The 25,875-nt window shown below is 33.0% G+C and overlaps 1 protein-coding gene across 3 annotated transcripts in view; it reads left to right on the top strand.

Moving 5' to 3' along the window:
- Positions 1–24,382, top strand: part of LOC134695888 (nuclear pore complex protein Nup98-Nup96-like) — a 60,612-nt gene extending 36,230 nt beyond the window's left edge. For all 3 annotated transcript variants that reach the window (XM_063557361.1, XM_063557362.1, XM_063557360.1), the window contains exons 17-38: positions 1,471–1,675; positions 2,113–2,252; positions 3,013–3,126; positions 3,769–3,852; positions 8,296–8,476; positions 9,551–9,673; positions 10,168–10,314; positions 11,400–11,708; positions 15,392–15,528; positions 16,061–16,205; positions 16,594–16,686; positions 17,232–17,347; positions 18,093–18,272; positions 18,660–18,805; positions 19,365–19,640; positions 19,965–20,120; positions 20,854–20,974; positions 21,311–21,434; positions 21,644–21,801; positions 22,831–22,931; positions 23,341–23,442; positions 23,981–24,382. In XM_063557361.1, coding sequence (XP_063413431.1) covers positions 1,471–1,675; positions 2,113–2,252; positions 3,013–3,126; positions 3,769–3,852; positions 8,296–8,476; positions 9,551–9,673; positions 10,168–10,314; positions 11,400–11,708; positions 15,392–15,528; positions 16,061–16,205; positions 16,594–16,686; positions 17,232–17,347; positions 18,093–18,272; positions 18,660–18,805; positions 19,365–19,640; positions 19,965–20,120; positions 20,854–20,974; positions 21,311–21,434; positions 21,644–21,801; positions 22,831–22,931; positions 23,341–23,442; positions 23,981–24,083 — 3,261 coding nt within the window. In that variant the 3' untranslated portion in view covers positions 24,084–24,382. The remainder of the gene's footprint in view (positions 1–1,470; positions 1,676–2,112; positions 2,253–3,012; positions 3,127–3,768; positions 3,853–8,295; positions 8,477–9,550; positions 9,674–10,167; positions 10,315–11,399; positions 11,709–15,391; positions 15,529–16,060; positions 16,206–16,593; positions 16,687–17,231; positions 17,348–18,092; positions 18,273–18,659; positions 18,806–19,364; positions 19,641–19,964; positions 20,121–20,853; positions 20,975–21,310; positions 21,435–21,643; positions 21,802–22,830; positions 22,932–23,340; positions 23,443–23,980) is intronic.
- The last annotated feature ends 1,493 nt before the right edge of the window (positions 24,383–25,875 follow it).

The raw sequence follows: 25,875 nt of genomic DNA, 5'->3' as shown, positions 1-25,875 counted from the left end.
TTAAATAACTGTTATCAATATTGTTTGATTCATATTCTACACATTATTAAAGAATATTCACATTTATTTATTTTATTTTTGTCGAGCCTTCGACTTTAGTCGAAAAAGCGAGACTAAGCGATCCTACATTCCGTCGTCTGCGGCGTCCCCAAATATTCACTCTGTGGTTAAAGTTTTTGAAATTTTAAATAACTTTCTTTAACTATCCTGGATGTCTACCAAACTTGGACAGAGGCTTGTTTATAATAATAAGATAGTATCCAGAAGTAAATTTTGAAAAAATAAAATTCCATTTTTTCCGTATTTTACTCTTAAATGGACTTAGTTTTTTTCTGCGGGGAAACATAACATTCACTCTGTGGTTAAAGTTTTTAGAATTTTAATAAATTTCTTAAACTATCCTACGTTTGTACCAAACTTGGACAGAAGCTTGTTTATGATTGTTATGAAAAGAGGAATGTCCGAGCGGTGGATTCTTTTCATAAACAAATATCAAAAATAGAATTATAACGTTCAGCTACAAATATTTGAGATAACGGAGAAAGTTGTAGAAAATGATGATTTAATTAACACATATAAAATTATGATCACAAATCGGTATAAAATGTCACAGTTCCTGAATACTTAATAGTAATCTGAATAAAGTCCGTAAATATATGCTATGCTATGGAACAGTTCTTCTGACGGAAAAGTTAAGAGTATGTCCAAGGATTGCTCATTTGAATATATACGAATAATAACAAGCCAGACCGATGTATTAAATCACTGGAGCTCTATATTCTATAAACCACTTCAATACAGCATACTATAAAATCCTTTCTTTTCGTGTCCTTACTTCACCACACCCCGTGTCTAACGTCTCCAAAACAAAAGTACTCATCAACGTCATCAGCTTGCAAAATCCGGGAAACTGTGCAACGTTGTTTAGAAATAATGTTCACAACAATGATCATAAGATAGTATCCAGAAGTAAATTTTGTAAAAAATAAACCCATTTTTTCCGTAATTTACTTTTAAATGGACTTAGTTTTTCTGCATGGAAATATTACATTCACTCTGTGGTTAAAGTTTTTAAAATTTTAATAACTTTCTTAAACTATCCTGGGTTTTTACCAAACTTGGACAGAAGCTTATTTATGATCATAAGATAGTATCCAGAAGTAAATTTTGTAAAAAGATAACTCCATTTTTTCTGTATTCTACTTCTAACTGATATTCTTCCAGTTAATATTACATTCAGTCTGCAGTTAAAGTTTTCAAAACATTTATTAGATTAATTAACTATCCTAGATTTTAACCAAAATTGGACAGAAGCTTCTTACAATCATAAGATAGTATCAAGACTCTTGATTCAAGAGGAATATTTTTTTATTGATTTTTTTCATCCTTTTTGTTGAGCCTGCGATTTACAGCACAAGTAGGCGAGACACTGGGTTCCGCGGAACCCTTACAAATTTTTATTTTTTGCAGAAGACACCCACCCCTCCACATGCTGCGGGTATTGTCCTGACTAGACCTGAGTATTACACACTCCCAAGCATGGAGGAGTTAGCAGAGATGGTGAATGAGAATGGTGATTGTTTTGTTGATGGATTCACCATTGGTAGAGAAGGATATGGTAGTGTGTACTTCCCAGGAGTCGTCAATGTAGCTGGACTCAATCTAGACGAGATTGGTAAGCTTACCTGAATGTTCTTCAGCTTCCTATCTGATTTGACCTTCCAACTGTTTTGGATTTAAGCTCTTCTGACTAGTTTAATGTTGAAGTGTGTCTGACGTACCAAATTATTAGCCTGGTATCGTTGATGAGTTATAATGGATGTATTGTGAACTCAGAATGAAATCAGACATGCAGACTCTACAAAAAAAAACCAACCAAGCAAAGAACAAACAAAATATAATAGAATCAGTTAGGCAAAGGAAGAACAACTATTTTAAGGTATTCATAGCAAAATTAAAAGCAATGTTCAAAGGAAAGACATTTAATTCAAAAGAAACTTCAAAACACTTCTGTAAATCAAAAACAGGCAAAATATTGTTTCAACTTATATAGGAATGTAAACACAATTTCATTCTATACATGAATTAGTTATTTATGTGTTTTTTTTGCAGTACATATCAGGAGGAAAGAGGTGATAGTTTATCCTGATGATGATAACAAACCTGATCAAGGCGACGGTCTGAACAGGAAGGCAGAGATAACACTGGACTGTGTCTGGCCGGTAGACAAGACAACAAGAAAACCCATTCAGGTAAATAACTCAACAGAATCATTTAAGGTAGTACCTAACACTACAGGGAGATAACTCTGGACTGAGAGAACCCATTCAGGTAAATAACTCCACAGAATTCACTGGTTGACATTTGTCATGTCAGTTTCTATAATGTAACACTGTCAAGTTCAAATATTGCATGTGGCATGTGCCCTCAACTCCAATCTAAATTGACTAGGATTGTCGTACTGAAATGAAGATTACTGACTGCCATGAAATAGCACATTAAAAGTGTTGTTAAAAACACCAATCAATATATAATTTGATTTAACCAATTTTTCAATCAACAGATTAATAGTAAATTGCTGTAACATATATATAGCACATCAAAGGATCAATGATTAATACACCACAATCACTTACCTTAAAATATTCAAATAGCATGAATAAAAAAAAAACACCATTTAGCCCCAATTTGGTTCAATATCAGTTACCAAACTCATGTATTGTTTGTTTCTGCGATAACAACAAGAACAAAATTGAAAGGGTTCAAATTCTGTTGCACAGTTTCTGTATCAAGTTTCTGTCATTATCTTTGGTTAACCAGCAGACGACATTCAAATCTCTGGAAAAGATTCATTACAAGATCTTGGTTTGATTAAGAATAGCCAAATAGTAAAATAAAAAAAAAATACATTTCTTTACATTTGACAATAAAACCATTTGAAGGATCACTGTATTACTTAATTATGATTGAACAGTTCTCTTAATGTTATAAAATTGATGTTCTTTTAAACAGGATCCTGAAAGATTGAAAGCCATGAATTACCATGAGAAAATAGAAGGGATAACAGCAAGGATAGGTGGCAGGTTTACAGACTACAGACCAGAAACCGGATCATGGGTTTTTGAGGTGAGATTTAAATGAATTTTCAACAATAAACAGAAATTTCCTAATGAAAACTGGAGGAATGAGATTAATTTAAACTTTCAATATATTGATTTTTTAACAGAAGTATCAGAACTATTACCGATGTTTACACGGATTTCCAAAGTTAAATAAGTTATTGATTTTTGGGTGTATGGCAGGTCCTCTGCTGACAAACAGTGTCTGTGCATTTACCCATCAACCGTTAACCAAAGCCATTCAAATAATAAGATATTGTTACTGATGAGAAAATGGAGGTCAGGGTCGATAATGATGTTTGTCACTGTTACCGTTCAGGAGTTATGGTCCTTGTAATATTGAAAAATGCCAGGCTACAAATAAAAATTAATAACAAAATTGGTTTGCTTCTTTCATTTTAACAATCTCTTGTTACAGATGATTACACAAAAAATGTATTTCACAAAATATCTTTTTCCTATCATGAGGGGTGATAGGACCTTTATATGGATTTCAGGATTTCATGTTTTTAAGCCCGGAATTTCAGGATCAGGACCCCTCCTACCCCCTCTCTATCATGATGAATGCTTAACCTATCAATTAAGTATTGCACTCCACTTTAATTTAGGAGTTTTTCATCAATTTACATGTCAATTTCTATTTTTTCAGGTTAAACATTTTACCAAATATGGTATGGATGAAAGTGATGAGGATGACCTTTCTGAACTGACCCAGCACCAAGCTAAGATGCAGGTCAGTAGATGACAACCAGTGTTAAACCAATCCATAAACACCTTGTGAGAATCATTCCATATCATGAGTGATCTCTCTGAGTTGATGGGAAAAAAGTGTTCTTTAAGTGGTATTTATTGAGATAAGATATTCAACTTTCAGGACTTATCAAATTCTTGTTGAAAATTTTATTTCTTTCTGTATTTGTTGTCATTGATGTGTCATTTTCTGTCGTGATTAATTTGAGATCGTTAAACATCAACCGATGGATTAAACTTTTTTGTTTTTGAATTCTTCACTGGAATTAAATCATCATTCTATCTTCAAAAGGACAGACAAGAGTTATCCTTAGATGGAGTTCCTAGTATAAGAGTACCAAGATCCAATCATTATTTTGTGGATGATAATCAACATTATAATGGACCTCACCAACAAAGATAGAACTGAAAACCAGAATTAACAATACATAACACGAATTATGGAAGGAAATACTGTGATTACAATCTTACTTTGAATTCTAGTACTAGTATTATAAAAGTATTACTATATTTGAACAGCCTCCATCATATTAAAGACAGTGCAGTTGGCAATATAGATGAATGTCTTATGAATTTAACAGAAGTTAAAGAGACAGTTTTATTTTCTATACCTCTTATTTCTTTCCTAGGGTAGTGAAAACTTTCTTTGACAGTGCTCAATATATTTATTTGCAGGAATCTTTAGTAAAAATGAAAAACATTATATGCTGATATTGATTTTCAAAGCTTGTTATATTAAATTGTTTTTGTAACACATTGTCAGTATGTTTTTGGAAAACATCTGATTTATTGGCACAGATATACAATGTATATTGACAATGATGACAATGGTAGTCTGCAAAACTTCTGTTTAATGCAACTTTGTATTTTATGTTCTTATATCTTGGTGATTATATTTATATTATACATTATTTATTTTTATTGAGTGTAAATATATATATATGTAATTATTCCTTGAGGTAATTCCTCTTGGTTTTGTTTATATTATGTCTATGTAATTGTGTTAACATGTTATGCCGTCATGTTTCCTGTTAGATAATCATTTCACAGGAATTTGTAATATTTTATGCATGTGAATTTGAATGATAAATAACATGCCAAAGGAACCTTGCAACATTTAGTCTCAGGTCTTTGCAAAGCTACATTTCTCATCATATCCAACATACTTTCATGTTCACTGGCAGGCCATAATTCATGGCAATCGACCTTACACAAAACTTGTTTTCAATTTTATAAAATGCTGTACTAATTTTTCTTGTTTTGATGCTTGTAAGATGTTAAGAATTAAACAAATATTATGTATAACATCTCAAAAACAGCAACTGTGATTACACACTGTTATTGCCAGGAACTCAGACTATCAATCATGTAATTGATGGCAGACTTTATCCAATCATAAATGGTATTATATATTCATATTACACATTGCATTTGAATCTTCCTTCAACAGTTATTTATGTATCAATCAGATGAAGACTCAACACAATGATGTTGAAATAAAAACAACAAAATTTTGTTTTAATGAACCATACAAACAAGTCCATTGACAAAGGTTTTTATATATTTTTTTTTAATCAGTTTAACCACAACATCAGAATTATAGGTCTGTTGCCAACAGGGTTTCCCCTGGAGCAATTATTTTTTTCGCCACCTCTTTCGCCAAAACAATATTTTTTTCGCCACTTTATTATTTTTTTCGCCAAGTAACATCATAACTATATTTTTCGTTTAAAATTAACTTTATTTTCTAACCCCCCCTTTTCCCTTAAATATAATACCAGTATAGTTTGTAGGGAAAGTTTCTTTAAGGAAAAATACTGATGTGCCCTTTTGTACTAAGAAGTGGTTTTCATCAAAAGAAAAGCTTTTATCACATGACATTCACCCCTCATTTCATGTGTAGTCATGGTCATAACATTGAAGTGCTACTCTCATTCGAGGGGTTGTTCCCGACGTTTTGGATAGATTTCGTCATAACGGCAGTTTTCTATTCTTGACCATCGTAAATGAAAAAGTTGAGATGTAAAACTATGCTTGAAACACGCGTGTCACTCAAACGACTTTAAAGTAGTCTCCCTGATCTATTATCTTTGTTAAAGTCAAAGGATAATTAAAGTATTAAATCGGAGATTTTTCTTGCTTTTGAACATTTTTTGTCACAGCAACAGCTTTCTTTACTAAACTATCTTGAAAAGGAGAGGAGACGTCAAAAGAGTTCTTCAAACACGTGCGTCGCAAAGTGGTAAATAAATTGTGTATGTGACATTTAGAGGAAGCCATTTAACCATTATCATTTTGTCAAACAATTCAATCAACACCTTTAAATTTATTAATTAGTCCTTTGTTGTCGTTAGCTATAAAATGCAATCAGCTGATTATTGATTTTCTGTCCAAATCTTAACGAGGTCAAGGTGAATTCCGAGTATTGTCTAATCGGGTAAAGTCTGAGAAACTCGAAAAAAGTAAATAAACAAGATGGAGGAAAATAAATTGTTCTATATATTTCTTTCGCCAAATTCTTTCGCAAATGACGAATTTTTATCGCCACAATTATTATTTTTTCGCAAATTGCGAAATTGGCGACCGCCAGCGGAAACCCTGGTTGCCAAACAAATTGAAAACATTAAAACATTCATGACACTAGCTCAGGTCAATGTTACAACGATCCTTTTGATTGGAATTATTAAACATCTGTCTGTGTTGTGTCCCCAGACTAAATGAAACGTGCTAAAAATTAGATAGGTACAGTTGGATTGAAATGTTGCTTGGTATACTCTGTTGTTTTTTATATGTTTTTTTTAATTGATTTATATGTTATCTAAATTGTATAAATTTATCCATTTGTATTTGTTTTTCCATTAAAGATTATGCATGAGCTGTTTTAATTTGTTCGTACATTTGACACCAATTGTATATGTAGCATATATTTCGTACAAAACATGAACAAAAAACAAATATGTAACACATAAACAAACGAATAAATGTTGCATCAACTAAATTTTATGAAACTTATACACACTATTTATTACCACAAAACTCAGATCAAGTACAAATTTGGGTAATGTCACTTTTACTGTTCTTCAGTTCTGTCCCTTTATAATTTTAAATGATAATATGCAATCAGGGGCATCATATGTGTCCCATGGACACATTCCCAATTTATTTTGGTTTTATGTTGGTTGCCTGTTTCCCTTGTTTTGGTGTTCTCATTTTTGTGATTTGTCCTTTTGGCACTCTTTATATAAATGAGATGTGGTCTGTTTGCTAATGAGCCCACTCTCCATCCAAGTCATAATGTATTTTAAGTTAACAATAATAGGTCAAAGAACAGCCTTCAAAACAGAGGCTAGACACTGACACACCGAAACAGCAAGCAATAAATGCCCCAAAATGATGTGTAAAACAATTCAAACAGAAGAACCAACGTTCTTATTTATGTACAAAACAACATCACCAAAGAACCACATCATCAGATGACCACTAATGAACAACAGGCTTCTGACTTAGGTGTATAAAAATGCATACTTATGTTCTACTGGCAAACAATATTGCAGCTGAAGGCAACACTTCTCCTGCTACCAGAAGTCTTAACAACAAAATTCAGCATGCTTTGTGAAGAATTCACCTTTAATTTGAGTGAAATCTGTGTTAATGATCGAAATATTTTTAAAAAGGGTTGTGATTTCACATGATAGGGAATAGCTATTTAATTTCTAATGTTACCAAAACATAAAAAGCGCAGGAAAAAGACACAATTGTTTTTCACGATGCAGAAAGCTGGAATATTATTAAAATATTTTTTCACATTTAGAACAAGGAGTTGGTGTAGCCTAGCAAAAGAATAATCACGAAGCCATAGTATATATTCTTAATGGATTTACAAGATTTGAACATCTATAAACAACTGTTGTTTCTAATTAAAAGTAAATGGTATATAAAAGGTCCCTTCACATTTAACTGGAATTTTTTTACCCCACCTTGGGGCATAATGTTTATTGGTCTGTCCGTCCACCCGTCTGTCAGTTTGGCTTCAGGTTTGTCTCCACTGAACATAGAAAATGAAAGTGGGAGTTTCAGGTTAAAGATTTTAGTCGAGATAGTTTTTGATGGAAGTCTTATCAACTTGAAATTTAGTACACATGTTCCCTATGATATGATCTTTCTAATGTCAAATTAAGGTTTTGACCTGAAATACATGGTCCACTGAACATGATAATAGTAGTGTGGCATTCTTGTACTATGGACACATTCTTATTTAGTATTCAATCAATATGAGGATGCTGATATTTTTTTTCTGTTATCTCAGAAATTCATGTAAGAAATTTTATAAGTCGATAATAACAATCCAACAACGAATTTTGGTTGGAACAGCCTTAATTTTACACAGTGCCTGATGCCTATTTTTACAAAATATGTATTTTTACAGGCCACTGCACAATTAAAACCACGCCAGCCTCTACCACCACAGTCTGACAGGGCACCAGTGCAGAGCGTCCCTGTAACAGATCCCAGACAAGACAGGGTAGTACCCATGGCAGACGATGACGATGATATCATCCAAGATATCACCCAGGAGAAGATTCCTGATGACATGTTACAAGGTTTAGGTAAGTGATATCAACCAAAAATAAGAACATGATATACAACTACTTTGTTTGAGGTCACATGTTTAAGTCCTTGAGGGTGTTTTGTTTTAATTTGACATTAATTATCACACAGAATGTTATTTTGATCATGTGGTATGATTAAAAAAAAAGAGGTATATCTTTTAAACAGTGATATTAAGGTATTATATTGTAATGATTTAACAAGATGTAATAATGAAAAATACACGTCAATTGTTCACTTTACATTTTATCTTATAGAAAATAGTGTCATCTGTTTACTTTACACTTATTCCTTATCCGTGTCATCTGTTTATTTTACACCGATTCTCTGGTCATCTGTTTACTTTACACTTATTCCTAATCCGTGTCATCTGTTTGTTTTACACACATTCTCTGATTCGTGTCATCTGTTTATTTGACACACATTCTCTGACTCGTGTCATCTGTTTATTTGACACACATTCTCTGATTCATGTCATCTGTGTCATCTGTTTATTTGACACACATTCTCTGATTCATGTCATCTGTGTCATCTGTTTATTTGACACACATTCTCTGATTCATGTCATCTGTGTCATCTGTTTATTTGACACACATTCTCTGATTCATGTCATCTGTGTTATCTGTTTATTTGACACACATTCTCTGACTCGTGTCATCTGTTTATTTGAAACACATTCTCTGATTCATGTCATCTGTGTCATCTGTTTATTTGACACACATTCTCTGATTCATGTCATCTGTGTCATCTGTTTATTTGACACACATTCTCTGATTCGTGTCATCTTTATTTGACACACATTCTCTGACTCGTGTCATCTGTTTATTTGACACACATTCTCTGATTCGTGTCATCTGTTCATTTTACACACATTTTCAGATTCATGTCATCTGTTTATTTTACACATATTCTATGATCCGTGTCATCATCTTATTTTACACACATTCTCTGATTCATGTCATCTGTGTCATCTGTTTATTTTACACACATTCTATGATCCGTGTCATTATCTTATTTTACACACATTCTCTGATCCGTGTCATCTGTTTATTTTACCCTAATATATTTTTCAGAAGATGAAGACATGGATGATCAGCCATCATCACACAAGTTAGCCAGTAGTATGGGTGTTAGTGCCAGAAACGTTCAGGTCATGAAAGCCTCTTTCTTTAATGAAGATGGTATTGGAGACGGTGGTAAGTAACAGTGCAGGTTTTTATGCCCCACCTACGATAGTAGAGGGACATTATGTTTTCTGGTCTGTGCGTCCGTCCGTTCGTCCGTCTGTCCCGCTTCAGGTTAAAGTTTTTGGTCAAGGTAGTTTTGATGAAGTTGAAGTCCAATTGACTTCAAACTTGATGCACATGTTCCCTATGATATGATCTTTCTAATTTGAATGCCAAATTAGAGATTTTACCCAAATTTCACAGTCCACTGAACATAGAAAATGATAGTGCGAGTGGGGCATTCGTGTACTGAGGACACATTCTTGTTTTATTACAATTTTACTCGTTTATACAAAAGTAGCAAACAGACTTTTTGACAAAATAGATTTGATGTTCACCCATTTTCTTTTTGTTTAAACATTTCAGAATCTGTATTCTTAAAATCTTGTTTCTATCGTAGGCCTTAATGAATAAATTTAAATGATGAGCTTTAGAAATTATGGTTTATTTATTTATTTTTCCAGGTCAAAAGACATTATTTTCTAAGCCAGCAGCTAAGAAACAGGGAGATGTTCCAAGCCTGTTCAGTTCAGCTTATAAATCAAAATACATGTCCCCTGTTAAACTAACCCATCTTCCTAAAGAGGCAGAATTAAGGAGAGATGACCAAGGTATGAGAAACATTCTGAAATTATTCTTTTTTCTTCTGTAGGATACTTTTATATATAGGATTGAGTACAAATGAGACAATTTGTCAAGAATGTTTCAGTTGTGATGTCTAATTTTTGTCAAGCCTTCAACTGTTGTAGAAAAAGCGAGATATAGCAGCAGCCACAAGTATTCACTCTGTGGTTAAAGTTTTTGAGATTTTAACAACTTTCTTAAACTCTCCTGGATTTCTACAAAACTTGGACAAGCTTGTTTAGGATCATAAGATAGTATCCTAAGTAATTTTTGTAAAAAAAAAATCCACTTTTTCCATATTTTACTTATAAATGGACTTAGTTCTTCTGCCAGGTAACATTACATACAGTCTGCAGTTGAAAGTTTTAAAAACATTCATAATATTCACAAACTATCCTAGATTTTTACCAAACTTGGACAGAAGCTTCTTTCAATCAAAAGATAGTATCAAGAGGAATATTATTATTATTTTTTCCCCCATGTTTCTTGAGCCTGCAATTAACAATAAAAATATAAAAATAGGCGAGAGACTGGGTTTTTGGAACCCTTACAAATATTTTTTATAACAGTAACAAATATAGTTTTCAAAAATTGCAGGATCTGTTTGCTTAGGGATAATATGATAATGATAAAAAAAATAACCTGGAGTGTATCTTCTTAGTGTAATATTATGAATTCAGAACTTATTGCATATTTTATTAATGGGAATAATTTGACCCCCTATTTAGACCTTGCATTATAATATATGGTACCTGGTACATATATCTGTATATACCTTTTTCTGAACAATGTGACTCCTTATTAAGACCTTTCATTATGATATCTGGTACCTGGTAGATATATCTGTATGCTCCTTTTTCTGAACAATGTGACTCCTTATTAAGACCTTTCATTATAATATCTGGTACTTGGTATATATATCTGTATGTACCTTTTTCTGAACAATGTGACTCCTTATTAAGACCTGGCATTATGATATCTGTTACTTGGTATATATATTTGAATCTCTTATACATCATTTAATTCCAAGTATGACATCGCAAGCCTCAAATTTTCTCATCATATTTTATAGGTGGGTTATTCCACAATAGAATTCTCACACCAGAACCCATTCGACCAAGTAAACCAACATACCAGCCGCCACCAGTTGCCGAACACATGCCACTGGCCAGTGGTCTCAACGCAGATGACTTTCCTAAAAAAATAGTAGGGTCAAGAGTTCAGAGACCAATCCCAAACTTTAGAGATTCACTGATGTATGATAAACAGTTTATGATAAAGGATGCAGGACTATTTATGGGACGGTCCTTTAGAGTAGGATGGGGGCCAGGTGGCATGTTAGCCCATTGTGGTAGAACAGTATCAGAGGTCCAGAAAGAAGGTATGTATTGTTCGCTTTAGAGTAGGTTGGGGGCCAGGTGGCATGTTAGCCCATTGTGGTAGAACAGTATCAGAGGTCCAGAAAGAAGGTATTTATTGTTCCTTTAGAGTAGGGTGGGGGCCAGGTGGCATGTTAGCCCATTGTGGTAGAACAGTATCAGAGGTCCAGAAAGAAGGTACGTATTGTTCCCTTTAGAGTAGGATGGGGGCCAGGTGGCATGTTAGCCCATTGTGGTAGAACAGTATCAGAGGTCCAGAAAGAAGGTATTTATTGTTCCTTTAGAGTAGGGTGGGGGCCAGGTGGCATGTTAGCCCATTGTGGTAGAACAGTATCAGAGGTCCAGAAAGAAGGTATTTATTGTTCCTTTAGAGTAGGATGGGGGCCAGGTGGCATGTTAGCCCATTGTGGCAGAACAGTATCAGAGGTCAAGAAAGAAGGTGTTTATTGTTCCTTTAGAGTAGGGTGGGGGCCAGGTGGCATGTTAGCCCATTGTGGTAGAACAGTATCAGAGGTCCAGAAAGAAGGTATTTATTGTTCCTTTAGAGTAGGATGGGGGCCAGGTGGCATGTTAGCCCATTGTGGCAGAACAGTATCAGAGGTCCAGAAAGAAGGTATTTATTGTTCCTTATAGAGTAGGGTGGGGGCAGGTGGCATGTTAGCCCATTGTGGTAGAACAATATCAGAGGTCCAGAAAGAAGGTATTTATTGTTCCTTTAGAGTAGGGTGGGGGCCAGGTGGCATGTTAGCCCAATGTGGTAGAACAGTATCAGAGGTCCAGAAAGAAGGTATTTATTGTTCCTTTAGAGTAGGGTGGGGGCCAGGTGGCATGTTAGCCCATTGTGGTAGAACAGTATCAGAGGTCCAGAAAGAAGGTATTTATTGTTCCTTTAGAGTAGGGTGGGGGCCAGGTGGCATGTAAGCCCATTGTGGTAGAACAGTATCAGAGGTCCAGAAAGAAGGTATTTATTGTTCCTTTAGAGTAGGATGGGGGCCAGATGGCATGTTAATCCATTGTGGTAGAACAGTATCAGAGGTCCAGAAAGAAGGTATTTATTGTTCCTTTAGAGTAGGGTGGGGGCCAGGTGGCATGTTAGCCCATTGTGGTAGAACAGTATCAGAGGTCCAGAAAGAAGGTATTTATTGTTCCTTTAGAGTAGGGTGGGGGCCAGGTGGCATGTTAGCCCATTGTGGTAGAAAAGTATCAGAGGTCCAGAAAGAAGGTATTTATTGTTCCTTTAGAGTAGGGTGGGGGCCAGGTGGCATGTAAGCCCATTGTGGTAGAACAGTATCAGAGGTCCAGAAAGAAGGTATTTATTGTTCCTTTAGAGTAGGGTGGGGGCCAGATGGCATGTTAATCCATTGTGGTAGAACAGTATCAGAGGTCCAGAAAGAAGGTATTTATTGTTCCTTTAGAGTAGGGTGGGGGCCAGGTGGCATGTTAGCCCATTGTGGTAGAACAGTATCAGAGGTCCAGAAAGAAGGTATTTATTGATCCTTTAGAGTAGGGTGGGGGCCAGGTGGCATGTTAGCCCATTGTGGTAGAACAGTATCAGAGGTCCAGAAAGAAGGTATTTATTGTTCCTTTAGAGTAGGGTGGGGGCCAGGTGGCATGTTAGCCCATTGTGGTAGAACAGTATCAGAGGTCCAGAAAGAAGGTATTTATTGTTCCTTTAGAGTAGGGTGGGGGCCAGGTGGCATGTTAGCCCATTGTGGTAGAACAGTATCAGAGGTCCAGAAAGAAGGTATGTATTGTTCCTTTAGAGTAGGGTGGGGGCCAGGTGGCATGTTAGCCCATTGTGGTAGAACAGTATCAGAGGTCCAGAAAGAAGGTATTTATTGTTCCTTTAGAGTAGGGTGGGGGCCAGGTGGCATGTTAGCCCATTGTGGTAGAACAGTATCAGAGGTCCAGAAAGAAGGTATGTATTGTTCCTTTAGAGTAGGGTGGGGGCCAGGTGGCATGTTAGCCCATTGTGGTAGAACAGTATCAGAGGTCCAGAAAGAAGGTATGTATTGTTCCTTTAGAGTAGGGTGGGGGCCAGGTGGCATGTTAGCCCATTGTGGTAGAACAGTATCAGAGGTCCAGAAAGAAGGTATGTAATTGCTTGGAAGAAGTTTGTGAGTAATTTCAATTGGTGAAAGAATATTGCTTACATGTACAGTGTAACTTGTCTAATCCGACACACTGAGGGGCAGAAAAAAATGTCTGATTTAGCAGGGTGTCGGAATACTCAGGTTTTTTCTGCAAGGACAGGCATATTTTGGGAAATGAAATGGAAATGAAAAATGTGTAGGTTAGCAATTGAGGAAAACTTTCATTTCCATGGATATTTGATTTCATGGTTTTGCCAATCTCTGCATACAAAGCTTACAGAAAATTTGTAATTCATTGAACATTTTAATTTATGGTTCACCTGTAATCACGAAACCCATGAAAATTGATATCCAACGAATAATAAGGAATCTACAGTATCAGTTATAGTCTGCTTATAATAAAACCGTGATTCTTGTGAAATGTAGATCAAATTCACACGATAGAAATCATATAACATATCAGGTTTAAGGAGAAAGAACTGGGTATAGATGCCTATTAGTTTCTCCATAGGCTGTAATGGTAATGTTTTCTTATGTTTCTCTGTCCATATCATTAACTTGGATATGTATTATGGCTTGTTTGGAAGCTGAGACATTTTGACATGTGGTTAAATTTTCGGGGTATGAAGTGTGATTCATTTTCCCGTATTTAGCAAACCCCGGGTATCCTTTTGTGATGCGTCTACTCATGGTAAAAAAATCCCATTTTTAACACAATAAGTTCTTTGAAAATTAGATACTTTGAACACATTTAATAGCTCCATAGATTTTACACATTTATTCTGTGTTCCCCTACTTTCTAAATTAACTCAAATGGTTTAGCTCAGTCACTTGTTTATCATAGAAAAGTGTCAAATATCACTACACAGAGAATTTTTGTTTACACGTGGCTTTTGAGTTCCTCATTTCAAGACGCATTAGGGATGTTGTCCCAACTAGACATAGATGTAACAATTTTATTGAAATTGGTAACAGATACATCTATGTAACATTTGATCTGTATTTTAGATGTCATAACTAGGATGAACAACAATGATTCTGCAAATTTTTCATGTGAAATTCAATAGAAATATATAAACATTTGTTCATAAGGTTACCATGTTTCTAAAAGCATTTCCTTGAAAGATCCCCAGAGCATCAAAATATTACCCAGCTTCTCTAATTTAAGGGTATTGAAATTGGATTTCGAGAATATATCATAACACTGCACATGCATGAGTTTAAACAATACCTCTTTTAAGCAGTTATCTAAATTATTTCAACAGTTGATCCAATGGTTCTGTGAAAATACAAACTTGTTTGATGAGTACAGATGTAATAAATAGACATGATAGATATGTAATTATTTCAACATTTGACCAATGGTACTGTGAAAATCTAATCTAGTTTGAAGAGTACAGATATTATAAATAGACATGATAGATATGTAACTATTTCAACAGTTGATCCAATGGTTCTGTGAAAATACAAACTTGTTTGATGAGTACAGATATAATAAATAGACATGATAGAAGTCAAAACTGTAAAGAAAGCACAATATATTATTTTGTTTCTTTGCCAGACATATTTAGTATTGTAATTGACTTTTGTAGAGAGTAACACAGATACCTCACAGTTTACCATACTGCCTGGAATGGGACAGACTAATAGTGGACAATCAGAATGGACAGTTCATATAGAAAAATTAGACATAGCTGGCTATGTCAGAGCTAAAGATCCTACAGTTATTGTAAGTTCTAGTTGTTTGAAAAAATTAGCTTTTATTCATTGTTAGAATCATATGGTTCTGAAAATAAATGCTTGTTAAATCAGAAATTTCAGTGAACATTACTTGATGCTTTACTACTTGTTTTCAATTTGTTTTTTGCCAGAATGGTTACATATTTTTTATGCATTCACTTATACCCCTTTTCCATATTTTCTGTTTAAACCTTGTTACGCAAATTCCTATTGATTTACTGCATTTTGTCCTTTTAGAGACTTAACTTGGTTACTGCAGATCTAGGTCCCTGCAATTAAACTTTAATTGATCGTGATGTGCTGAAACCAATCACATCCTTTTAATTTAGAAAAGATAGGTAAACTTAACGTACAATCACAAACTAGCAAGCAAAATCACAAGAATATACTAGAAAGTCTGAAATTTTGTGTAAATAAGTGGACTGCATGTACTTGGTAAACAGTAAACAAAGTATGAAAATTCATGAATAAGTTTGTGATTTGGATATTTTATATTAAGAAAATTTATGTTATCTTGACAGACTAACCATGTAGAGATGTTAAGTGTACAGTTAGAGAACTCAGAAAGTATGTTAGAGGGTGACTGTCCAGTATTTGTACCGTCCTCTGGAGTAGAGGGTTTACATCAATGTGCTAAACAAGTCAAACAAGATTTACAAGAATCAGGTTAGTAAATCACTGTACATTATTATTTTTCTGTATATATATGTGTGGTTGGTCAACATTGAAGCGCATTGAACAAGTCAATAAAAGTAGACCTGGTCTGATTCAATGATCTTTAGCAATAAAAGTAGACCTGGTCTGATTCAATGATCTTTAGCAATAAAAGTAGACCTGGTCTGATTCAATGATCTTTAGCAATAAAAGTAGACCTGGTCTGATTCAATGATCTTTAGCAATAAAAGTAGACCTGGTCTGATTCAATGATCTTTAGCAATAAAAGTAGACCTGGTCTGATTCAATGATCTTTAGCAATAAAAGTAGACCTGGTATGATTCAATGATCTTTAGCAATAAAAGTAGACCTGGTATGATTCAATGATCTTTACTTACAGATAATCACCCAGATAAGGCTCTCCTGGAGCAGATGGATAGAGTGTTAGATTTGTGTGTAGCTTTGTGGGGTAGATTACCAGATTGTATTACAGGTAGGTATATCTACTATTTAGAAACGATCACACACTTTTATTGAATTAACTTTAATTTAGGGTTACAACATTGAGCATGTGTAGATAGAAATAATATGAATTTTAGTTTTTATTTATTTATACTTTAAACAATATGTCATGTATTTATAACTGCCAAATACTGTGCTAAAATTTAGATGTCTTTTCACGTACTTAAAGAAACCACAAATGCTTGCAATATTACATCAAATTAAACATGGATGCTGGATTAATACAAACTCAAGAATAGAGTATAGAAGTGTTCATTTAATAAGAAAAGTTATGTTTAAAAGATGCAACTGTCAATTTAAAAGTGTAAATAAACTGATTGAACAATTTGTTTCAGCAACTTTATCAATTAGAAAAGGATTCAATAAACCTTATCAAAACATGATCTCTTACATGAAGGCATCAATTAAGTTAGAAAATCATGAAATTGAATTATTTTGAAGTAAGGTATTGAAATAGAGCAAAACAAGTAAGTTTGCAGTAATTGGGTAGTAACAATTTATTTTGTTCTGATTTAGATGAGCCAGTAGAAGGATATGATTATCAGCATTCTAGGAGAGAAGCCTTGTCTAAATGGTTGATGTCAACTGCTGTACAGAGAATACAAGAGGACGTACAGGAGGCCAAATATAAGGTGATTTTATCTACTTCCTGTCTAACTGTACAAGGGGGGGATCAAATTGTTATAACAGTTGACACCATTAACTCGTGCGACCAGGAAACAAATCATACAATGTGTTTACTCTTACATTCCAAGGGGGAATCAGAAACTGTTAAATGACAGTTGAGATCACTGACAAAGAAATTAGTAAAACAGACAATAAAAAAAGATGCATTGAAATACCCTGTGTCAAACTTGATATGAGACTTGCAAGTGAAATAGAAAAAAATCACATGCATGCAAGTCATTAGAAAGCTTTGTCAAAGTGTATTTCGGTTGTAAAGTGAAAAAAGCATTCATTTGCATTTGCATCTGTTTTTGTTTTGAAATCTGACATAAAACTTCAAGTCCTAATTTGATGTCAGTTTCTTTCCTACTCTGAATATATCAAATTTATTATCCAGATAAACATTTCATTTGATAGTCATGTACCTATACAAATATGCATTAGAGTCTTTAGAATGCAACAAGAAATCACTAATATTCAAATTCATAGGTATAAACACCAAAATATGTGGGTTCAATTTTATTTTTCTGTTTATGTTCAAATTTATGTTTATTATATCGCCCTTTGCATCTTTTCGACTCTCTTTATATTGAAATCCATTTGAGAAAAAAGATTTTGACTTTTTAAGAACAAATGACATGCAATCAACATTGAGGTGTGCAGGAAAATTGTTATGATGTACATAAAGAGTTTATTTTAAACTACTTTCAGGGCAAAGATCATCTACCAGCTATATTAGCATATCTGAGTGGGAGGAAAATTTCAGAAGCCTGTTCATTGGCTCAAAAATCAGGTGACCATAGACTGGCATTGTTATTGGCTCAGACAGAGAGTCATTATGTTGTCAGACAACTGGTAGAAAAACAACTGATTGAGTGGGCAGAACTTGGGGTAAGATATTTTTAATAATGGTTTCAAAAACCAAATGAAAAGGGGTTGCTGATTATAACATTGATGTATATTAATACTTAATTATTACCAAAAGAAGATGTGGTGATTTATTTCAATGATAGAGCAACCCAAAAAGAAACAGACAGCACATATTTATTTATATTCAAGAATGACAATGGAATTTTAGTCAGCAGTCAGGTTTCACAGCTTGAAAGATTGTTACTATCTTGTCTAATTGTAGTATTCTTGCTTGAGTGCAAGAGACAAAGGATAAATTAACCCAAGATCATACAGTCAGTTGAATTGTGTTTTAGATAATAAAAATCTATGAATTTTGAAACGTTTGCTAATAGTTGAATGATTTATAATATGTTTTTGATATTTCAGGCAGATAAATATATAAATATAGTTCGCATGAAGATATATGCCTTGTTGTCTGGACAATTGGTATGGAGGGCACCTGTTGAACCTTACACCATGATTAACACATGCGAAACTATGGACTGGAAAAGAGCACTAGCTTTACATTTATGGTAATTTATTTATTACCTTTTTACTACTGTAAATCAGAAATTGAAGGAGGTTTTAATTTCGTTTATTTCGTTGAAAAAATATATCCAGGAAATTAATACCACTAATATTTAAGGAAACCACGAAATTAAATCCCCATGAAACGTTTTAGAGAGAGAAAACCATAAAATTTTAACCCAAGAAAATTAGTGTTTCTACAGTATATAAATGAAGTCATTTTAAAACTACATTGTAGATTTTTCATGCAAGAAAAGTAGTGTTGTGATAAATCAGTAAGTTCAAGGACTTCAAATTGATTTTATAATTTTCATATTTATTTATTTTTTTTAGGTTTTCAGACATAGTTAGGTCATGCTGAATTGATTAGAATACAGAAAACAGTAGATTTTGTAATAATTCTAAATTATCAGTTTGAAAAAGTAGAAGCCAAATTTTTCTCTGTATTTGAAATACTTGTATGTTGTAGGAAATATTATTTGGTAAACAAAATCATTTTCTATTAACTTTATTTTGTAACCATCAATTTCATAGGATGAATTTAGTATTTAAGATTAATTTCAGGTTCTTGTGTCCATCAAATTCTCCGATCCATCAGGCTGTATTAGATTATGAAGCAGGCTTCAAAGGGAGATCAAATTGTGGAATCTACTGTAATCCTCCTTTACCACCATACTCAGAAGGGGTATTAGATTGTCCAATCGAAGAGGAGGATGAAGGTCACATGTTAAGAGACACTTGTTATCATGTTTTAAAGTTATATTGTCAGAAATCTCATCGCTTAGACAGACTGTTAAATCCCACATCCTCCACAGAAAATCAGTTAGATTATAGATTAAGGTGAGCCTAACACTAGACACAATTATTAATGATGAATTTTACATGGTTTATGAAATACTTCCAAAAATTCAGACCATGAAAAAATATTCCATTGAAATTCGAATGAAAAATTTTACAATTCTAAGAGTTTATCCTAAAATTTAATTAAAAATGATATATTAAATCTGAATTTCGAAAATGAAATATTGAACCTTAAGAATTTATCTTAAACATTAAATGACAAATGAAATCTTAAATCTTAAGTATTTATCCTAAACATTAAATGAAAAATGATATATTAAATCTAAGAATGTATTCTAAACCTCAATTTTATATTTATTTCAGCTGGCATCTGTACCAAATATTACAGTCTTTAGATTACAAACATCTCTCCCCCTACCACAGAGCCTACGTACACATGAATTTTGCCTCACAATTGGAATCCATTGGATTATGGCATTGGGCTGTTTTTATTGTTTTACATATAGAAGACAAACAGTGGTAAGAATAAGTCTTTATGCATAAAAGCTTGATTTATTGCCTGTATTTATAATGAATAATTGTAAGTATAAAAAATTTAACTTTTACTATAACCAGAGTTGTCCCTTGATGTTACCTTACCTTATTAGTTTTTTTCCACTATCTCAGTGTTGAATGGATTACCCCCAAACAAATAGATTTCAAATTTTCAGAATTTAATGGACAGCTTCATATTGCTTGTCAACAGTTCAAGAGTCTTCAATAAGTATAGTGATTTATGAATGAAAAAGACAGTTATAAAATTTTTGAATAACTAGTCAGTCTTTGTTTTAACTATTTAATTCTTAAGATGTGGAAATGGAGAAAGTGTATTTTTAAAAATCTAAAAAGGACTAAAGGCTCATGTTTACAATATTCAAACACTTTGAAATTATATTATCAAAATAAAATGTTTTAGTAAATGACTGTCTTTATCACTCTGTTTAAGAAATTAACTATATATTATGATTTGAAATGACGGTATATCTTTCAAAAGCTTTTTTTAATTGTTTTCTTTGCTTTTTATTGAAGAGACTTATTACCCTATGTTTCTTCTTTGAAAAAAGACATTTTTTTCAGATTTAGAAAGACATTGTCTCTGATAATTTGTTTATGTGGTTATTACTTAAAATGAAACACAACGTTTGAATATTTTAAAAAACCTAGTACATGTATTTGATATTTTTGACATACCATTGTTATCTTTGTGTTAAAGTCGGGAATCAGCAGTAAAGGATCTCCTGTACAGATATGTAACACTGTCAACAGATAAAGATAAAGAAGACTTCTTACAGGAAAAACTCAATATTCCTGTCAGATGGATACACTATGCTAAGGTAAATTCCTGATCCTCGCTTGGAAACATTGAGTGCATGGGTTGACAAATAAATGAACAAGTCAGGTATTAGAAATGTCATAACTAGGATTATGATAAAAAAAAAATTGTAGAGAAATGCAAACCGTTTCCTGTCCAAAAAATTAATTGAAATTTACCTGTTGTTAATTTATTTTGAGGATAATCAATATGAGTGCTTTTGTCATGTTTTGAATAGAACACAAGTATGTAAATGTTCGATAAAAAGATGTGTTTCAAATCAATTCATTGTATTAGCTTTCATTCTTTCTTTTACTGGTCAAGAAATCTTAGTAAACCAGTTCTACCTTTATTTTAGGCACTGAGAGCAAAGCATGAGAATAAAAGTCATGAGGAAGCCCTGCATTTACTGAAATCAGGCCACTGGAATGCAAGTCATAAAGTCATACTGAAACATATAGCTCCTGATGCCATCATAAATGGTGAGTTTGTTTTGGAGTAATTTATCTGTTCTGACTAAATAAAAAGGACTCAATATTTTTGTACATTTTAATGTTTCAATTCATCTGTGTAGAAAATTTCAAGGTATTTAAACAATTACTTGTGTTATCCAAGTTGGAAAAAAAACTAGCCAGGCCTACTACAAAATATATAATTGGCACCAAAATAAAGCATATTTCTGTTTTTTCAGAAAATCATGAGTATCTTAAAAAATATCTGAAAGAATTATCAAACCCTGCACACAGCAGTAAAATATCTGATTGGCATTTTGGTGGACAAGTGTTCCTGGATTATATCAACCAATGTGAGGCCGTAGAAAAATTTAAACAAGCTCTAAGTGGAGAAGAGGTATAATATTTAATCTATCAGTTTGATGTTGTAGAGAGATATAAACAATTCTAATGCAATTATTTTGTAACATTTGTTCTGATTGGATGACAGCAAGCATAAAATTCTCTATCTCCTTGTCTGTAACTAAGGAAGCCGACATTTTGAATTTCTGAATATATTGACAAGTTATTTCTACAATAATAAACAAAAAACTCACTTGTTGCGCCTAAAAATCTTCTTTTTATCAAATTTTATTACATTTTGAAGCGGCACAGAAGCCAGAAAACGCCCAGTGTTTATGTTTGACGCTGGAAGCATACCTATGACGTCACTAGTGTAGGGACCAAAAAAGATAACATCTTTTCGCGGAATTTTCTTTAATGAAGATTTTACACTGAAATAATGATTGAAATTTAATTATAAACTTGTTTTGCATTAGAATAGAGATAACTGTATTGCATTTGAAGCTTTTCGGACGTCCATCGGTAGTTTTACTGTCGCAAATACCCGTTTACCTGTCTCCGCTCCGCGTCGCCAGGTAAACTACTGATGGACGTCCGAAAAGCTTCAAATACAATACAGTTATCTCTTAATTTACTAAATTATGTGTATGTGTATAACAAGGAAAAGAATGTTTATATCAAAATCTGTACTTACCTGAAAAAACATTTGCAATTACCCCTTGGTAACCCCTTGCAAAAAGTACAAATTTATCATAAACAAGGTTTTTACTTTATAAAACCATATTATAAGGTAAAGGTTATGGACAAAGAAGAATAACCACAATTCAAAATATTGCCTTGTTTTATCCATTGCTTAAAACACTTCATTTTACAATTTATAATTAAAGCAATCTTTCCCTCAGTACTACCAAGCACTTTGATTTCTAGGAAGAGTTTGTAAATCATTTCTAATTATCTATTTTCTTACAGTTCCAGAGTTATACAAAATCTAAATGAAATAAAATAAAGTACTGATATATTCTATCTACTTGAAATTTTTATATTTTGCCATCCAATTATGACAGATAATTTATCCTAATTACAGCAACAAAGACCGAGTGGTTATGACATAGAAAGCTTGGTACACAGTGTTACAACATTATGTGCTAAAGTTGGAAATTTACAGTGTACAAATTCAAAAGAAAGGTAGGCATCTTTTTGTTTAACTTATTAAATGTATGACATTGTAATAGTTACAATTTGACTGATGTGAACTTAAATAACTATCAAGACTGTGGTTATTTAGTCACAAGCATGTCAAAATAACATTAATAATATGAGCCAGCTATCATTAAAATATCTATCAGACAATTAATATTAGGAAGAGACTTACTCACACCCTAAATAATTCTAGTCACATTTGAAAATGATGCTACTTTGTATCCCTTAATGTGTGAAAAAATACAAAATCTGGTATGCAATATAGTGTCTAAAATTTTATTTGGTGAGATTTTGAGTGACAATAGTGGTGTGTGTGGGGAATCTCACAAATGTTCTTTAATATTTAACACAGACTTTATGATGATTTATTTCATATAATTTATTTCCATTTTAGATTATGTCAATCTGAGATGTCCAAAATAGCAGCCGTTTTACTGAGAACATTATTACTCTTACAGGGACACAAGGTTGGATCATCAGATTATCTCCCCTTAACGTAAGTTATGTCAGTTACCTCCCTTAAGATTTCATTAGTCCATTTACTATTGCAAGACAGTGTAGAATCTTCTGATTATCTCCCCTTAACGTAAGTTACATTAATTATCTTTCTTTAGATAAGGACAATCTTCAGATTGTTTCCCTTTAACGTTAGTTACTTCAATTACCTTTAGGTCTCATTTCTATTACAAGGCCACAGAGTAAGATCTTCTAATTATCTCCCCTGAACATAAGTTGCCTCAGTTATTTCTCTCAGGGTTCACTTAAATTCAGAGCAATCTTTTGAAAATTTTAAAAGGAGGAAGAGCATTGATAATGATTATTTATTTGACAAAGTGTAATTCAAAGCTTCATTTATCATATTGTTGTAAATGTGTAAGTTTGTCTTCATCAATTATTCATTTTGCTTAAATTTGTTTGATGAATTAAACTCGGTATAATTTTCAAATTATGTTCTTAAACAATCTACATTACATTAGAAATAGAAAGATGCCTTACAAAAAACACTATTTTGAGATATATAACCTATTTTCTAGGTTGTTAGCTCCACATATCAGCAATTTACCAATGCCAGAAGATTACCGAATACAAGAATTACGGGCCTTGACAAGAAGTAATATGATGGAAACAACTGCATAACAGAAGTTTGAAGAAGATTTTTAAAAGACAAGATATTACAATTGTGTGTTAACATGAACTATAAATATTGTCAAAGCCAGCATATTGAGTTCAGAATGTAATTCATGTATTGACAGAAATTCCAGAATTATGACAAGATAATTATTATGTCAGTGTAAAAAATCATGTTAACATTGTACAGGCCTTACAAAATTTAGGCATGTTTCCATATTCACTCTATCAAAAATTGACATGAGTTGACAACTTTGCAAACGTCAAGAATTTGTATCATTACTTTTAGTAAAAAATATTATTTATAAGTTTTGTTTTATCAACAAAAAGAAGATTTGAAGTGAATATAAAGATAAGAAGATGTGGTATGATTGCCAATTAAACAACTCTCCACAAGAGATCAAATGACACAGAAATAAACAACAATAGATCATCATGCATCCTTCAACACAGAGACATTATAGTTGTGCAAATCAATCAGAGATATGATCAGATGATTGACATTTATTCATTTTGATGGGGGAAAAACTCAAGACTAGGAATAGTTTATCAAAAACAGGCGTCCGAAGACATTTGGTTTCCAGACAATAACTTAAGTATAAGTGAATAGAATGCTGAAGCAGGTCTCATAACTGCTCCTCCTAGTCTAAAAGAAAAAAGAAAAAACTCTTCTTAAAGTTTTCTTGGCTTCTATGAAATGAATTATTTAATGTTTGGTCTTTCATACACGATTTGTAGAGATTAAATAATGGTAACATCAGCTGTGTAGCCCTTTCTGTTTGCCAATTGTTTGAAGTTTTACAACAATTATTGTACAAGGAAAATTTTCATCAACATCTTTTTGGCTCTTATTGAGGGTCAATGGTTTAAATATTTGGTAATGGAATGATAAGTTATGCTCTGGAAAACATGTTTTCTCAATCACAAGCATTCAGTGACACATGTCCAGACCTGGTATTGGTCTTGTCATTTGTTACAAAGCAGACTGGTTAAGAATGGTTTTACACTAGTAACTTTTAGGGCCCGTTTAGCTAGCTGTTCGGTGTGAGCCAAGGTGTTGAAGACCATACTTAGACTACTACTAGTTAATTCTTTTATAAATTATGACTTGGATGGAGAGTTGTAATGGTTAGACAATACCAATTAATTTAGAAAATCTTAATATTAACATGTCGAGTGGAGCAGGAGCTGTTCGTCCTTTTGTAGTAGATATAGGACAACTCTCCATCAGTGTCTGATTTGACTTTTCTGAGTATCGTTTAAAAGCCTTCAGTATGAGTGATCAATGTCAATTGTCATCCATCTGAAGTTATTTTAAAATATCCCCCTTTTTTCCCTGCAACAACTGGACCAAAGAAATAATCTATAATCTTCTTTAGAATGTACTTTCAAATTCCAATCATCAGTAAATAACAGCCAGAAAAATATTCTTAGGGTCTCTAGAAATTAGAAGTTTCTTGAACAGTTTATTCATAATTATGATCAAACCAATGAAAGTTCATGTCTACATGCACAGAAGTGTTGACTACTTATTACATTTACTCATGAACCGTTCAAAGTTAAAATTTTAATATGTTGTTACTGACAACAAAATGAAGGTCAAGTTCAATAATGACGATTTTGACTTTTACCGTTCAGGAGTTGTGGTTCTTGAAAGATTGAAAAATGGTGTTTTAAAGTCCTGTCTGAGCATTAACTCATGAACTGTTCAACCTAAGCTTTTCAAATTTTGATATGTTGATATTGATGACAAAATGGAGGTCAAATTTGATATTGACTATTTTCACTTTCACCGTTCATC

Source organism: Mytilus trossulus, chromosome 14 (assembly GCF_036588685.1).
Source record: "Mytilus trossulus isolate FHL-02 chromosome 14, PNRI_Mtr1.1.1.hap1, whole genome shotgun sequence".
NCBI classification, from domain to species: domain Eukaryota; kingdom Metazoa; phylum Mollusca; class Bivalvia; order Mytilida; family Mytilidae; genus Mytilus; species Mytilus trossulus.
Note: the sequence above shows the minus strand (reverse complement) of the source record. Positions and strands in the feature narration are given on the sequence as shown.